Below are 17,801 nucleotides of genomic sequence, written 5' to 3'. Positions count from 1 at the left end.
CCTAATTTAATTAGCATTGATAAATTGACTATAGTTGACTTTTTAGAGTTTTAATCAGAATAAAAGATGTGTTTTTAAGGAAAATACGATTTTGCCCTCCTGTACGGCGTAATTTTATCAAATTAAGAAAACGCGTGGAAACTGTTTTCTAGTGTCTGACGATAGGACCAGCGCCTGGCGCCAAGCTTGGCATCTGGCAATAGCCCTGGCATCTGGCACTAGAGTCCAGAGTCTGGCGCCAATTTGTTTTATTCTCTTCGAAACTCTGATTCGTTTTTTTTATCCATCCAGCTGATTTTCTCTATAAATAACCTACTAAAACCTCCGTTTTCAATCATAAAAAATCACCAACTCTCATCAAGATTCTCTTGATAACTCTCTCTCTCTTTTCTAAACTAGCTTTTGCATACAAAATTCCGCATTCCCAAGATCTAAAAACACCTAGCCAAGTTCGAAGTTGCCTTCGCCCTAGCCGTGAAAGGTTTTAATTTCTGAGGGTTTGGTCCCAAATCTCTATTTCAATTATTTAAATTAATTGTTTAATTTTATATTTTCCCTGAAGTTACTAACGCGTGTATTTTGTTATTAGAAAGTGATACGAGGCATCCAAGTAAGTGCTTTAATTGATTTGTTGATATTATGATATAGAAATCATGTCTAGGTTGTCATTATGATTCCTAGTGTCATGTTAGGGCGTTTTGATCTTCCTAGTATCATGTTTAGGGTAAAGAATAAGTTCCTTAGATCAATTATGATTTCTATGATGCCTTTTATTGTTCTTTCTAATATTCATGTTAGTATCATGGTTAGGGTTAAAGCTTTGATTTTCATTGCTTAGTGACATGCTAGGGTTTGTTATTAATCTTGTTAGTATCATGCCTAGGATCTTGCTATTATTATGCTTTAGCGTTGATATGATTATTTTTATTATGATAATTGTTATGATTATTATTATGTTGCTTGATATTTATTGTTATTGCTTGATTATGCTTTTTATGCATGTTTAAAGGGAATTTGTACTTGTAATCACGCTTAATAAGATAATTAATAATCTTAATTGGATTAACATGATTATAATTCAAGTGATCGCCAATAATAGATTTGTTTGTGCATTAATATTCAACCAACATAGATAAACAGGTTTAGGGTAAACCTATTGATTGCATGTTAGTCGGAAAGCGCACATGAATACGATCAGAATAAAGTAGAGACCTATTATTAGGGCAGGTTCAATCTCTTTTAGGTTGGATTTGTACCTTCATCCCTGAACTACCAGTTATGGTTCCAATCCTATTGGAGTTGTCGATCTCCTGGATCGTTAAGGGGTGTAACCTTCACCTCGTGAACCGTTTACATGTTCCTAAAACTTGTTGGCGACTCTTTTTCTCTATCTTCTTTCCCTTTGGACGCCACCGTACTTTAGTGTATGATCACAGTGGGGTTCAAGTTTGGGGTAATGCTTAAAATATTCCCTACATTAGTACTAGTATTTTATTTTAAGGACGATTTTCATTCTCTTTTGGTTTTTTACAATAAAATAATTTTTATTAACATATTTTCTATTTTATTATTATTAATTAAACGTAATAAAATCATTTCATTTTTCTATCTATTGTTTCTATATAGAACAAAGATCTTATTTTCTTATGCTTACTTTAGTCAAGACTAGTAATGACATGGTGGGTGATAGCGAAATCACAAAAATATTGTGCGAATTTGTTGTCTAATGCTAAGTTGATGCATTATTAGGTTTGCAATTTTGGCCGACTGTATGAATGCTATTGAGATTTAATAAATCGCTTAATTCTTGTCTATATGTGCTGATATGTTACATGAAAGAATGTGCATGATGATTTAATTTCAATTCACCTGATCTAAATAAGTCGTGTTAAAATGTGCATGGTGGTAACACCAGTGTTTAAATTTTGCAGACTGTGTATGCAAAATTACCACGTTTACACCAGGTCTCGTTGGAGAAGAATTACACAAATGGCTGAGACTGCTGAACAACTTGCTGCTAGGTTAAGAGCTCTTGAGCAAATGAACCAGAACCTTGGAATGTTGTTGCAAAACCAGCTGAATAACAAAAACAACAACCACAACAACAATGACAATGACCCTCAAGCTGCTATGGCTAAGAAACTTGCTGCATTAAAACATCCACTATACATGGGGAAAGAAGATCCCATGTTGGTTGAGAACTGGGTACGTGACTTTGACAATATTTTTAGTGCTGCTGGTACCCCTGATGCTCAGAAGGTGGATCAAGCCACTTTCTATTTACGTGTGGCTGCTAATATTTGGTGGGAAAATGAAGGAGCCACTATAAGAGCTCAACAGAATTTTAACTGGGAGACTTTTAAGAAAGCAATCAGGGATCGTTTCTTTCCTGAACACGTTAAGAGACAGAAGTACAGTGAGTTTAGTAGATTTAACCAAACAGCTGGTATGAGTGTGCAGGAGTATGCTGAGAAATTTAATGAGTATGCTAGGTTTTGTCCCAATGTAGTGCCTGATGAGAGATCCAAAGCTCAGAAGTTTGAAGATGGATTGACTTTTAGGATCCAAAAGAAGGTGATTGGGGCTGGTACTGCTTCTACTTATAAAGAGGCCTATGATAGAGCTTGTAATATCGAAAGGATTTTGAAATGTGAGCAAGAGATCAAGGATAGGCATAAGAGAAAAGGGAATGGTGAGAGTTCATTAAACCCTTAAGGTTATGACAAGAGACCACGCCTCGGGGGTAATAGCAATGGGAATGGTGGAAATGGTTAGCAAGGAGGCCATAACAACAACAATCAAAGCAATAACCACCTGGGCCAGGGACAACAGAATCAACCAGGATCTCGCAATCGACCATGCCGTAAATGTGACAAGAGCCATCCAGGACGCAACTGCAATGGAGATTTGCTTACTTACTTTGAATGTGGGGAGGTTTGTCACAAGAAATTTGAGTGCCCAAAGAAGAAGAATGGCAATAATCAGGCTCAGAATGGGCAAGGCAACAACAATGGCAATAATGGAGGTGGTTATGGGAGGAACTTAAACTACAGCAACCGTTTCAACAACAACAACTCTTAGGGCAAAAATGGCAATGCTCAAGGAGGGAATGGCAAGAACAACAACAATAGCGGAGGAAGCAACCACAATGGCAATGGTAGGACCGGTAATGGAAGAATTTATGTCATGAACCAGAGCGAGATTGACTCTAATGCTAACGTTGTGACGGGTACTTTTCTCGTGAACTCAAAACCTGCTTACTTACTTTTTGATTCTGGGGCATCTCATTCTTTTGTAGCTACTTCTTTTGTGAATAAGCATGCTTTAAAACCTTCATCTTTGTGTCAAACCAATATAACAATTCCTTCAGGGGAGGTAGTTCCTTGTAGATCCCTAGGTGTAAGTGGTTTGATGTATTCAGCGACGGAAGAGGGATTAAAAAGGACAAATTTGGGTCTACAGTTGTCAATGTTTCTCGTACATTGCAAACAAGTGAACCTTTTTCATTAGCTTTTCAGATTGAACAAGTATTCTATATCTCTTCTCATGAAGAGAGACATTGGAAATATGTAATTAAAGTCAAGCCACGTAACTTTTTTTATTTCCCTAATGATGAAGACGCTAAACAAAATGAAGATCTATGGAATATTGTGGAAGAAGGAGCAACTAACCTTGAAGAGTTTACTGCAGTTAGTGATGAGGAAATCAATATGGTAAGAGATGATGTTGAACCGGAGTTGGTTGATGTAGAGGTCATCTTAGAATGTACTAATAACAGTGTTGACATGGATAATGACGATGAGCAAGAAGAAGAAAGTGAAGAGGATGATGAAGACGATCTTAATACAAGCTCTAGCGTGCATGAGTTAGATAAGGATCTTGAGGATGTAGAATTTGACAGCGATAGTTCTACAGATTCACCTTCTTAGTTTTTGGTAATTGATGTTTTCTAAACTAAAATGAAGTAAATGAGTCACTTAAATCATTTTTTCTTTATTAATAAATATATTGTATTGGTATCATTGCAGTTACCTAGCACCCGCGGAGAATGTTGCAATTTTAGGCGCTACTACAATCTATAATCAAATCTTTGTTGCTCTTAGTTAGTATTTTGCAATACTCTTTTTATGCATTAGTGGTTTTCAGCTCATATGCTGACAAGTTAATCACTTGACATAAACTAGCTCTAGTTTTTTCTTTTAGTCTGTTCTTTGTGTTAGTTTCTTTGTTTTGTAACAGCTTTCTTTTTTCAATTTGTTTGCTTTTCTTGTTTTGTTTTCTCTTGTTTGGGGTCTTCCCTCCATTGCAATGCAACTACTAATTTGTTAAGTCTTTTTTTATATGTTACTTTATATAGATAGGATTTGGTGAAGTTTATTTTTTCATAATTTTATGTTGCTTTTATGCTTATTTGAATATCACTAATATCATGCATAAGAAATTATTATAGGAAAATGGAAATTGAGCAAGTGTAGCGGGATGCATCGCAGTTGCGTAAGACAAGGCAAATGTCAAATATAAGGCAGCATGTGCACAATATGCAACAACATCAGAATGCAGAGCAGCAACAACAATTACATAATACAGAGAAGCAGCAGCAACAATATAATGCAGAGCGGCAACAACAACAGAATGCAAAGCAGCAACAACAGACTGTCCAGCAGCAACAACGGCAGAATGTGCATCAGCAGCAACAACAGCAGATTGTGGGGCAGCAACAACAACCAAATCAGGAGCAGCACCGTGATGCAGAAGCATCAACTAATGATCAGTCCACAGAGAAAAGATTGACATATCGGGAGAAACGAACGCTTGAACAAGCTGAACATCGACTAAAATTTCTTGATCGTAAGAGGCGTGGGCCAACTAGGGGTAAGAAATATGTTACTAAAATGTGGAATCCTAATTTTGAAGAAAAGATTAAAATAAATTTCATGGATGAGCTTCGACGCGTGGTTGGTGAAAAGGCGGATGAATTCATATGTGATTGTAGCAATTGGGTAAAAGAATTTTGTCCCCTCAAGTCATTATATGTGCTTTAACTTATAAGTTTTTTGAATATATGTTGCTAAAGTTATGTTTCATGACTTTGAATTTACTTCATTCATGACAGGAATTGGGCTAAGATGGATTCGGGTGCAAAAGAAAGGTTGTATAAAAAGATTCGGGTTAGTTTTTAAGTATTTGAGACCATTAAAAATGTATGAATGTGTTTAGCATGGATGGATATTTATTATGATTTACGTTGGCAGAGTAAATATGATTTACCTGACAAAGTTGCTGGTGCTGATGTTACTGATGCTTTGAGCTTTCAGTGCTCCATGTTTTATAAACATTGGATATTCAGGCTTAAAGAGCAATACTTTAGAAACAAGTCTATTGCAGATGTTATAAACAACAGACCAGATAATATTGATGATAACCAATGGACATGGCTAGTATGTGAGTATTGGAATGATGAAAAGCAAAAGGTAAAATTCCCTCTGACTCTTTTTTTTTAACCTGACCATTAGTTGAAGTTATATTGTGATAATATGCTAGTGCCTTTTTTTTTATGGCTTGTAGCGTATTAGTAAATTTAACACCGAAAACAAGCTTAAGCAAACTGAAACTCCTGCAAATGGTGCAAGGTCTACCGCAAGAATTTTCCATGAACTGGTACAACCTCTATATTTTTGCAATGATTTATAATATAATTTTTTTAAAGTGGTGCATGTCTGCTTTAGGAGAAGCTCTGAAAATGTTTCTAAACTAATTTATGCTTAAAGGCGAATGAATTATTTCATGGTTGATCAGTTCTACTAGCTTTTGGATTGTTACTATCATTTTATAATTTGGCATTGCTTATCATAAATGCAGATGAATGTGCAACAAACTCAAGGTAGTCAAGAACATGAAGGATCATCAGATAATCCTCTTGAAACTCAACAGGATCCTCTGTACATCACCTTATTTGAAAAAACTAAAAAGTACTCAATGTTCCCTTGGTGGTTTTTTTTAGTATATTTTTATATAAGTTTTTTTTAAAAAAAAAATTTAAATTATTACATTAAGTTGTTTATTGTTGTGCCTGATTTAATATGCTAGGCATAAAGACAGGGGATTTGAACCTAATGCTGAAAAAGACTATGAAGCGCTTAGAAACCTTCATGAAAAAGAAGTGGAGGAGCATGGTGAAGATACACTAAGTGTCAAAGCAGCATACATGGAGGTTTTCAAACCAAAGTCTAGATATGTCAAGGGACTTGGTCCTGGAGCTCGTCCACTAAAGAAAAGAAGAGTTGAAGGAGAAACTAATGAAGTTAGAGTGGAATTATTGGCTAAGATTCAACAATTAAAAGAGGATGCCGCAACACGTGAGGGTGTACTTGTATCTCAAATTGAAACCGTGAAGGAATCTAATGAAGAGCTTAGAACCTCAAACGAAGAGCTTATAGCATCAAATGATGAACTTAAAGCAGTTGTATCTAGAATCAACATAGAAGCTCAAAAACGTGAAAAGAAGCTCAGAGATGATAAAATGAAAATGTTTGAACAACTTAGGTATGACACTTTCTCATCTTCTAAATGAGATATATATTTTAGCTATTATCAAAACAATATGTTGCTGCGTGTTGTTGCTGTTATGGTTCCTTTTAGTGTCTATTAGCTATTTATTTTCTAGTAGTGCACTAAAGATTAGAATTGACGATGACAAGTCACTATTGAACATCATAACTAAATTAGGACTGAAATTTAGAAATAATTAATGAATATTTGAATAGAAAATCCGAATTATATATGGATGAGGTTAGGTGACCTTAACTATTGAACTTAATAAGCTGAAGCAAACTCCCCACTATGGCTTGTTTGTATTTACCTAGGAAGCTTATAGGATCAGTCCATCAGAGGCAACTACCACCTGACCATTACCACCTGGTGTTAAATTAGGTTAACTAGCCTGCTAAGGCTAGGTTGAGGGAGATTACATAAGCTTAGTAGAGACATTGTTGCAATTATTAGGAATTAGTTGTTATTATTTACATTTGTTGATTTGAGGGTATTTCAGTTACTTTTCTGTTTATGAGAATTCATTCAAATAAGATTAAGTATTTGTTTAGCGGAAATAGATTAGTCAAAACTGAGGACTAGAAAGAGATAGCTAATCACTGGTTTATGTTTGATTATATTGATTATAAAACTTCTTGGTGAGTAAACTTGACAGGGTAAAGTCGTATCCCCTAATCAAAAGTAATTACCTAAGTCCTCTAACTAAAGTAGATAGGGAAGTAGGGTCGAACTCCACAGGGAAACAAGTCTTTCTATTCCTAATTAACTAATATAATCTAGATTATTAGGTAACCAATATGTGAATTTGAATGTAAAACTAAACTACGAAGATTAAGAATAAGGAAAGAATAATATATAAAAGGATCTAGGGCATAGGTTCACCAATAGATAATATTCCAGGGTAAAACATAATAATCAATCATCAATGCATACATTAATCAGATCATAAAGGGCTTTCGCTACGTATTACAATCACACAATTAATTTACCGATATTAAATCTCATCTCTCGAATCTCGACTTAACCATTTATGAATTAACCTGCCTATTGAAACTAGACCTAAACATCAATTCTCATCTGTCGAATCTCGAATCAATATTGTCAAACTCATGCATAAAAGATCAGGCCTAATCTAGTCACGGAGCATTAATTCAATCAATAGGAAATTAATCTAGCATTGATAATCAACAACAATAAATTACCCCTTCATATTATTTATGGATCTAGCATTGATAATCAACAACAATAAAGCAAGACATGATAAAAAGAATAAAGTAAATAACTGAGATTAAGAGAAGAGAAATCGTTACCAAAAATAAATCTGGAATTAAGAGTAGAATTAAGAACAAAGGTTTAGAGAGAGAATTCTAAAAGAACAATTAAGAGAGTAAAAGAAAGAGTAAAAAAAGAAAAGAAGATTCTAAAATCGTATTACGAAGGAGTATTTATACTCCGTACAAAAATCCTAAACTAAAACAAATTAAAATGACGTTAAGCGTCCACTAATAAATACACACGCCCGATCGGGCGAGGCAGCGCCCGATCGGGCGAGGCACCGCCCGATCGGGCGAGGCACCGCCCGATCGGGCGCGCCTTTTTTGCTCCCTAATACTAAACTCGCGCCCGGCCGGGCGCGTCACCAGGCGCCAGCCTAAGCTTCTCCCGCCCGGCCGGGCGCGCCTCCGGGCGCCAGCCTCTTTGGCCGGGCGGCTCATTTGGGCCAATATTTGGACTACAATTGGGCTCCAATTCTTCGGGCCAATCTGGATTTCCTCTTTCGGTCTTGAATACTCGGTCCAAATGCCCCGGTATCACCTATACCGAGCCCTTAATCACCGGTTCGATGGTTCTAACCGGTCCTAGGCTATAAAATCTGGTCGTGCTTCTCCAATGCTCGTGATTGCTCCAAAATATCTCGGGAAAATACTCCAAAAGCATAAATCCCGGCAAAAGTCAACTAAATCTACAAAAACACTAGAAAACACCAATTAGTAATAAAAGTGGCTCTAAAGAGCCAAAAACACTACTAATTATGACCAAGGGACGGGGGTAGAATACTGTATAAAATAGACACATCAAACTCCCCCAAGCCAAACCTTTGCTTGTCCCTAAGCAAAGATCTCATCAATGAATCAATAAATATGCTTCACCCCAAAATGTAAAAATCAAGCACGAACGATTCAGGGTAAATCACATAAATATGCTTCAAAGTCAACCAATCAAATCCATCCAATTACCTTTCTTTCCTAACAATTGTCAAATAGAGCAAACCACAAGAGCATATAGAATTCAAGACTAGTGCTCACGCACTCAACTCTCACTTTTGTGGCGAGTAAAAGATGTACTCAATCGTTCTCCATCCAACCCCTTTATGTGAACAATGCCCTCCCAACTCACACTCTCGTGTGTATAAAACAATGAACGCTCAATCCTACTAGTCGACTCGAAATATGTCAAATCATAACTTGCATTGATAAACAATACTTTCACATTCATACAATTCTATGCACAAAGGTCAGAAGGTCTTTAAAGCTTGTAATGTAAGGCTAGGGTAAAGGGTAGGATAAATTTAGGAATAAGTGAGAGAAAAGCTATGCTTAAAGGAGCCATATCCTAATAAAACCCATGATCAAAATAAATAGTGATCATACATCTACAACAACATAACCAACTCAAACACCAGCCAAATATACTCCAATCATAATAAATAATCCCAACACTTACAAATTCACTCATAAGATATGATAATGAAGAAGTAGAGTGACTAAACAAACTTTATTTTCCAAACTTGAATTTTTTTCATTGAAGCTCTTATTTTTTTTTTCTTTTCTTTTGATCAACCTCCAACTAGAACATTTGAACATTTTTTTCTTTTGAAGTTCACTTATTTTTTCACATTTTTTTTTCTTGAACTTCTCTCTTTTTTTTCATAATATCATGCTTTATTTTTCAAGAAAAAATAACTCTCAAACTCATCAAAAAATAAACATGAATAACAACAAACAACTTCTCAAATCCCACCCAAATTGTGCAAATAATAAGCACACTACAAACTCCCTCACCTCACTCACTAATAGCTCCCCCAAGCCAAGCTTGGGACTAGTAACCAATGGGGCAAAATAGGCTTGTAATGCGGCTAATAAACAACAAAAAGTCAAGGTAACAACATGGGTAGCAAGAACGGAATAAATGTATCTACATTATCTGGAGGCTACCTAAAAGAAAAAATGCCTTCGTCCTCCACAATGTGCATAATAATGAATCATATAAATATTACTAATAGTTGTAAACCAATACTCAAATTCATTGACATACCAGGAACTATGGAACTATCACACATTCCTTACCAAATCAACTAGTCAAGCACTATATTCACAAGTAGTTGGACAAAATTGACGCATGTTAAGGTTTCAAGGAAACCAAACATCAAATCATGGTCAACTAATCCACAATGCTTATCATCAAATACCAAGAATCAAAACAATTTTCTCAAGTAAGGGGCACAGGGAAGCATAATTCATAATTCATTGGAACGTATTTTTGATTTTTTTTTTTTTCAATTTTTTTTTTTTTTTTGTATTTTTTATATATATAAGAAAGCAATAAAACTAACCTAGAAAGCAAGAAATTTAACCTAAGAAAGCACACCAAAAATAAAAGAAAAGAGAAAAAGAAAATATACCAAACCAAAATCTCCCCCAAGCCAGAATCAGACAATGTCCTCATTGGCTCGGAAACTAGCCTAGCATAGCTAGTCCTCATCATCCTCATCCATCGAGCCGAAACCCGCACCTCCACTGCCACCTGCACCACCTGCACCAGAAGAGCTACCACCAAAATAATCAGCGTGAAAACTCCCCCCCCCCCTCGCCGGTCCCCCGAAAGGAATGTCCTGGTCGTACCCGAAGAAAGAAGAATAGTCGGTGTAAATACCACGGGCAGTGGGATCCCTATCGTATCCCTGGGGTGGAGTCTGAAACCAATCAGGGTGAATAGCGTCGTCGGGAACGTTGCCCCGACGAGCATAATCATCGTACATAAGGTAGAGAGCTCTACCCTGGTTCCTCTCTAGGTACCCTAACCTCTGGTCTATAGAGCCTACCATCCTCCTAAGGTCAATATGTGAATGCTCGATACGTCCGAGGGCCTGACCTATACTCTAAATATCCCAAACTGGGTCAGAGTCAACATGAGGGACGGAGTGGGACATACGAGGTGGAGAGAAAGCCACCTCGGGCTGAGGCTGGTGTGGTGGAACTGGTGGTGGTGGTGCCTGCCCCCTAGCGTTGGCAACTAAAACATCATAAGTGTAAGAAGGTTGCCCTGGGGGAAAGGCGGTCAAATCAGGACTGGGTAGGGGAAAAATGGGCAAAGATTGCTCGTTCCCAGTCCGAATATACCAAAAGGGTGTCTGCTCGCTATCCGGTCTAACCCACCCCACATCCTCAAAATACCTAGCAGTCATGTAGGTATCTGGTCCATAGTTGGTCAGCTGGTGGGGTCCGTCTACTACAAAACCGGCCTTTTTCACCGCTATTCGAGTGATAAAGCCACCTAAACGGATAGGGGTCTTGGAAGTGGTGCTGGCTGTGGCATGCCTACTCAAATGGTGAACTATAAACCTACCTATGTTCAATTTCCCGTACCCGTACACATAGTGTCCTATGACAGATAGTTCGTTAGATTGAGCATTATGAGGCTCGGCCCTACCTAAAAAACACAAACCCGCAAATCTTTGCCAGATTTTTGGGACAGGGTGGTGAATAGGTTTGGTACTAGCATGTAGGGGGTCGGGGGTAGGCAAACCAGTCAAAGCATAATATAAGTCACCCATTTTATAGTCTGCATGCCACTGGTGAGATAATTCAGAATTTAATTCAAAAATTTTACAAAATTCTACAAAAGTTAAACTAATATTTCTATTATTTAACCTCAAAAATAAATTTGGCCCATTTCTACTACTAACAACATGGAAAGTGGACAGGAAATCACAATTAAGTTCTCGGTATGTAGGATAGTGCATGTCAACAAATTTTCTCATGCCAATGTCATTCAAAAATCGTTTTACAAAATCATACAAACCAAATGATTCTAGGGTAGGGCGGTGTAACCACCGAGAAGGAATTACCTCACGACCGATTAAGTGCTCTAGCCGTTCCTTTTGTTCTCGGCTCACAATCCGGATCGTCGGCCAGTACGGGAGTTGCAAGTCTGGGTCGTATTCCTCCCTCGAACTGGAGCTCCTACCGAATATGGACCTAGCCCTCTTTGAAGCCATGTTTAAGAAATGGGTTTGAAAATTTATTGAATTAAAACTGAAAAATTTTTGTATGAAAGTGTAGAGGATGAAGAGAGGATCACAAATATGTAAAGAGTTTTGAATTTGGGTAAGAAATGGAGGAGAAATCTTAGAGAGAAGGTAGAGAGATTTTGAGTTTTAGAGAGAGAAAGTAATGGAGAAAGAAGAAAAGGAGGAAGAAAGAAGAAGAGAAAGAAGAAAAAGAAAACGGATGCAGCTCGCGCCCGGTCGGGTGGTGGGTCGCCCGGTCGGGCGATCTGGGGTATTTTCGTATGCTTTTTATTTGCGCCCGGTCGATCTAATTACCCTGATTTTGCATCCGTTCGCGCCCGGTCGGGCGCCGTTCACCCGATCGGGCGATCGATCCGATTTCTTCATTGTCTCGCGCCCGTCGCTCGATCGGGCGATCTATAGGTCCAAAAATTTTGCCCTTCTCGCGCCCGGTCGGGCGAGGCTTGCCCGATCGGGCCCGAGGCTAAATCGTCCAGTCGATATCTTCTTCTTTTCTCCAAAAATTGGCTAACTCTTTTCCTTCAAACTTGTACAAACACTTATAAAACTCATTAAATTCCCTCCTCTCTCCTCTCGTAAGAAAAAAAAAATAAGGAAATAAAAACTAGTCTAAAAAGCATTAAAAATACGGGTTGCCTCCCGCAAAGCGCTGGTTTATCTAGGTCCCGCACGACCTTCTTACCAAGTACAATATCTAGGACCCTTGGCCTAACGCTTGATCGGGTGGTTTATCACCCGGTCTAGTGGTGTTCAGGCTGCGACGCGGCTTCCTGATATACCCTGTGGGACGCCAAATCACCTTATCTGGTGAATCCTCCTTGACTTGGACTGGGGGATCTTCAATGCTACGCACTAAAAATCCTTCTTTGATCGAATGTTTCTTCAAATTGTCATTGCGTTCAACTCTTGCAACTCGATCTGGCGGAACACTTACCGTAGGCTCGATTCGCACAACTTGCTCGATTGGTTCCACCTGTTCATCCTTGAAACCAAGACCAACATTGTAGAGTGCTCTTTCTATTGCATCGACTTCCTTCTGCCATTTGTCTATCTCATCTGAAAAGGATGCAACACAAGATACCACCTCCAAGGGATCTTTTTCAAGAGCTTGGGGCTTGTTAGAATAATTTACAACCACATTAACACTGAAACATTTCTCCTCAGTCATGGAGCTTTTAGGGGCATTATTCAGATTAAAATAATTATTCAGATTAAACATTTCTCCCCTACTGATAATGTTAGCTTACCACTTCGTACATCTATGACTGCTCCTGCAGTGTTAAGGAATGGTCTACCCAAAATAATTGGGGTTTGCATATCCTCAGCCATATCAAGAACAACAAAATCTACAGGTATATAAAATTTACCTACTCTAACGGGGACATCCTCTAAAACACCTAAGGGGTATTTGAAAGAACGGTCGGCCATTTGTAGAGTTCTATTGGTAGCTTTTAATTTACCCATATTAAACTTAGAACACACAGATAATGGCATGACGCTAACACTAGCACCCAAATCACATAATGCATTATCAATCAAGAGATTTCCAATATGACAAGGGATAGAGAAATTACCCGGATCTTTTAATTTAGGTGGAGACTTATTTTGAAGTACGGCACTACACTCTGCAGTGAAAGCTACCGTCTCTACCTCACTAATAGACCTTTTTCTCGTCAATATTTCTTTCATAAATTTTGCATACGAGGGGATTTGTGTGATCAATTCAGTAAAGGGAACTGTTACCTTCAAATCTTTTACCACCTCCAGGATCTTACCAAACTGCTTATCCAAATTTGTCTTCAATTGACGATTGGGGAAAGGCAGTTTGATAATTGGCTTTGGAGCATTATTACTCTTTTCTGGAGTAGCCACCTTCTCTGGAGTTGTACCCTGAAATGTAGAATTAGATATGTTAGTATTATCCTTTAGCCCTGCAGGGCTATCAACTACATTGTTTGGTTTAACGGAATTAAGATTAGCATTATTTAACAAAACAGGTTCATCAACTCCGGGCATAGAGGGCCCTTCATAGTTTGAACCACTCCTTAGAGTAATTGCGAATGCTTGATCTGTAGGCCTAATCGGCTGTGCCGGCAGAGCTCCCTGTTGGCGGGCTTGTAGGGTAGCGGAGAGTTGCGCAATTTGATTATCTACAATTTTATTATGCGCTAGAATTTGATCAATTGTCGCATCTCTGCTCTTCATGTGCTTTTGCATATTATCCAACATTGCTCTAATTTCAACCAGAGAAGGGTCAAAAGACGAGGAGGGTTGTTGTGGTTGGTTCTTCTGGCTAGCATTGGGATGATAATATTTCTGCTGTTGTTACTGCGGCGCTTGTGGTTCTTGTGGTGGTGGATTTTGAACATTAGTGCTCCGGTAGGAAAGGTATGGATGATTCCGATACCCAGGATTGTAAGTGTTGAAGTATGGGTTATTCTGCCTATAAGCTTGGAAGGCATTAACTTGCTCCACAGAACTCCTGCAATCCTGCTCCCAATGACCTACAATACCACAATTTTCACAGAAAGCCTCATTAGAATTATTATTAATCGCAGAAACATTAGCTACATTAGCAGTGCTCAAATTATCTAATTTTTAGCAAATAGAGGTTAATTGAGCTTGCAAAAAGGATACAGAGTCGACACTATGCTTCCCCTTGTTAGCAAATCCTCTAGGGTTCCCATATTGGGAATTGTGTATCGCCATGTCTTCAATATCCTGACCTACATCATCAACATCAAGATTCATAAATCTCCCACTAGCCGCGGAGTCTAAAATTATTCGTGAAGAATTTCCAAGGCCATTATAAAAGGCTTGGATTAACTGCCATTGCGCTAAATTATGGTGAGGGCAATCTCTTTGTAGATCTTTGAACCTCTCCCAAGCCTCATATAAAGATTCATCGGCTTCTTGGGCAAAGTTCTGGATCGCACTCCGTAGTACGCCTGTTCTCTCTGCAGGATAATACTTGTTATAGAAATTCAAAACAAGATTTTCCCAGTTAGTTATACCAAGTGTAGTTCTATTTAAGCCATTAAACCACAATTTAGCTTTTCCAGTTAAAGAGAAGGGAAAGAGAATCTCCCTGATTTGGTCTTGAGTGACCCCGGCTTGCCTGATGGTGTTGCAATATTGACAATAGTCAGCAATGTGAAGATTCGGGTCTTCACCCTTGGCTCCACTGAATTGCTTCCTCTCTATCATCGTTATAAATTGAGGTTTAATTTCAAATTGAACCCCATCAAGAGCCGGAGTAGGGGTGAGATGTGGAAAATCCGTAAGCTTTGGTTGTGAATAATCACAAAGATTCTTTGGAGCCGTCATCTCTTATTCTGCGTCTGATGATGTCTCTGAATCGCTAGAACCAGTTGGAGGGTTTAGGTGATTATTATTATTATCACCAGAATCCGCCAGGATTTGCTTGTTGAGATTTTTCTGTCTATGGAAGGAACGTTCGATCTCAGGATCGAATGGGATGTAACCTGATCTGGAACATCTGGGCATAAACAAAAACTAGAAGCAAATGTGAGATTTGTCTCAGAGAACTAACGCTCTCTGAGACAAAAGGAAAATAATCTAGACTACAAAAACAATCAGAAATAAAAATAAAACCGTTTCCCCGGCAACGGCGCCAAATTTTGACAGGGTAAAGTCGTATCCCCTAATCAAAAGTAATTACCTAAGTCCTCTAACTAAAGTAGATAGGGAAGTAGGGTCGAACTCCACAAGGAAACAAGTCTTTCTATTCCTAATTAACTAATATAATCTAGATTATTAGGTAACCAATATGTGAATTTGAATGTAAAACTAAACTACAAAGATTAAGAATAAGGAGAGAATAATATATAAAAGGATCTAGGGCATAGGTTCACCAATAGATAATATTCCAGGGTAAAACATAATAATCAATCATCAATGCATACATTAATCAGATCATAAAGGGCTTTCGCTACGTATTACAATCACACAATTAATTTACAGGTATTAAATCTCATCTCTTGAATCTCGACTTAACCATTTATGAATTAACCTGCCTATTGAAACTAGACCTAAACATCAATTCTCATCTGTCGAATCTCGAATCAATATTGTCAAACTCATGCATAAAAGATCAGGCCTAATCTAGTCACGGAGCATTAATTCAATCAATAGGAAATTAATCTAGCATTGATAATCAACAACAATAAATTACCCCTTCATATTATTTATGGATCCCCATAAACCCTAGAAATAAAACTACTCACACATAGTAGAAATTAAACTAATCAAAGCAATAAAGCAAGACATGATAAAAAGAATAAAGTAAATAACTGAGATTAAGAGAAGAGAAATCGTTACCAAAAATAAATCTGGAATTAAGAGTAGAATTAAGAACAAAGGTTTAGAGAGAGAATTCTAAAAGAACAATTAAGAGAGTAAAAGAAAGAGTAAAAAAAGAAAAGAAGATTCTAAAATCGTATTACGGAGGAGTATTTATACTCCGTACAAAAATCCTAAACTAAAACAAATTAAAACGACGTTAAGCGTCCACTAATAAATACACGCGCCCGATCGGGCGAGGCACCGCCCGATCGGGCACGCCTTTTTTGCTCCCTAATACTAAACTCGCGCCCGGCCGGGCGCGTCACCGAGCGCCAGCCTAAGCTTCTCCCGCCCGGCCGGGCGCGCCTCCGGGCGCCAGCCTCTTTGGCCGGGTGGCTCATTTGGGCCAATATTTGGACTACGATTGGGCTCCAATTCTTCGGGCCAATCTGGATTTCCTCTTCCGGTCTTGAATACTCTGTCCAAATGCCCCGGTATCACCTATACCGAGCCCTTAATCACCGGTTCGATGGTTCTAACCAGTCCTGGGCTATAAAATCTGGTCGTGCTTCTCCAATGCTCGTGATTGCTCCAAAATATCTCGGGAAAATACTCCAAAAGCATAAATCCCTGCAAAAGTCAACCAAATCTACGAAAACACTAGAAAACACCAATTAGTAATAAAAGTGGCTCTAAAGAGCCAAAAACACTACTAATTATGACCAAGGGACGGGGGTAAAATACTGTATAAAATAGACACATCAAAACTATAGGAGTCGCTATTGAATAAACAGAAAAGGGATCAACAATGCTTGAAACTAAGGAAGAAGAGAAAACTAGTTACTTGCTTGTTTGTATTTGTTGTCCTGTTAAGTGGTGATTATCAATCTCTAAAAAGTATTTGTAGTTTGGTGGACCATAGGGTATCTTCATGATATAACACTACTAGAAAACAGCTTAATTCCGACGGAACCGTTCCGACGGACAAGAAAATCCGTCGTAAAGTACGAAATTTCCGACGGAATTAAAATCCGTCGTAATATATGGGCTTTCCGACGGATATTTCCGTAGGAAATTACTTTTTCCGACGGATTTTTAGTCCGTCGGAAATTTATGACGGAATTTTCCGTCGGAATTTTTTTTTTTTTTTTAAAAAAAAATCAACCCTAGAATAACGTAACACTCCTCTCTTTTATCCGCCTCTTATCCTCCTTATCTTTCCTCTTCTCTCTCCTCCCCTTCTCTTTCTCTGAATCTCACTCCCCTTCTCTTTCAATTCGTTCTCACTCCTCTCTCTGATTCTCTTTCAATTCGTTCTCTTTCAATTCGTTCTCCTTCTTTCGTTCTCTGAATCTCACTCGTTCTCCTTCTCTATCTCTCCTCTACTCTACTTTCCCCTCAAATCTCCCACCATAGCCGCCATCAACAACGAACAACGAACAACGAACAACACCAACATCAACAACACCATCGCCGGCATCAACATCAACAATAATATTCATCTATTTCGCCCTTACTCTCTCTCTTCATGCTTAAAACAAAGGTTTTTGGGTCAAATTCGACCATGAAAACTCTAGATCTAGAGTTTTTATGGTCGAATTTGGCCTCTTAAACCCAATTTCGAGGTTATGTGTGG

The 17,801-nt window shown here is 38.2% G+C and overlaps 1 protein-coding gene and 1 non-coding gene across 2 annotated transcripts; both read left to right on the top strand.

The window, feature by feature from the left end:
* Nucleotides 1–1,989: 1,989 nt before the first annotated feature.
* LOC145557537 (uncharacterized) lies at nt 1,990–2,715 on the top strand. Its single transcript, XM_081618711.1, has one exon. The coding sequence runs from the start codon at nt 1,990–1,992 to the stop codon at nt 2,713–2,715; it is 726 nt and encodes a 241-aa protein (XP_081474837.1).
* Nucleotides 2,716–14,699: 11,984 nt separating this feature from the next.
* LOC145561058 (small nucleolar RNA R71) lies at nt 14,700–14,806 on the top strand. The gene has a single exon (XR_014093642.1). It is a non-coding gene; the product is annotated as a small nucleolar RNA R71 (small nucleolar RNA).
* The last annotated feature ends 2,995 nt before the right edge of the window (nt 14,807–17,801 follow it).

Source organism: Chenopodium album, chromosome 9, assembly GCF_948465745.1.
Source record: "Chenopodium album chromosome 9, dcCheAlbu1.1, whole genome shotgun sequence".
Classification (NCBI taxonomy): Eukaryota; Viridiplantae; Streptophyta; class Magnoliopsida; order Caryophyllales; family Amaranthaceae; genus Chenopodium; species Chenopodium album.
The sequence above is the reverse complement of the archived record's forward strand: the minus strand, read 5'-3'. Positions and strand labels throughout refer to the sequence as shown.

Bases quoted from the DNA above. Each gene is read 5' to 3' on its own strand.
- LOC145557537 (XM_081618711.1), top strand. From the start codon at position 1,990: ATGGCTGAGACTGCTGAACAACTTGCTGCTAGGTTAAGAGCTCTTGAG.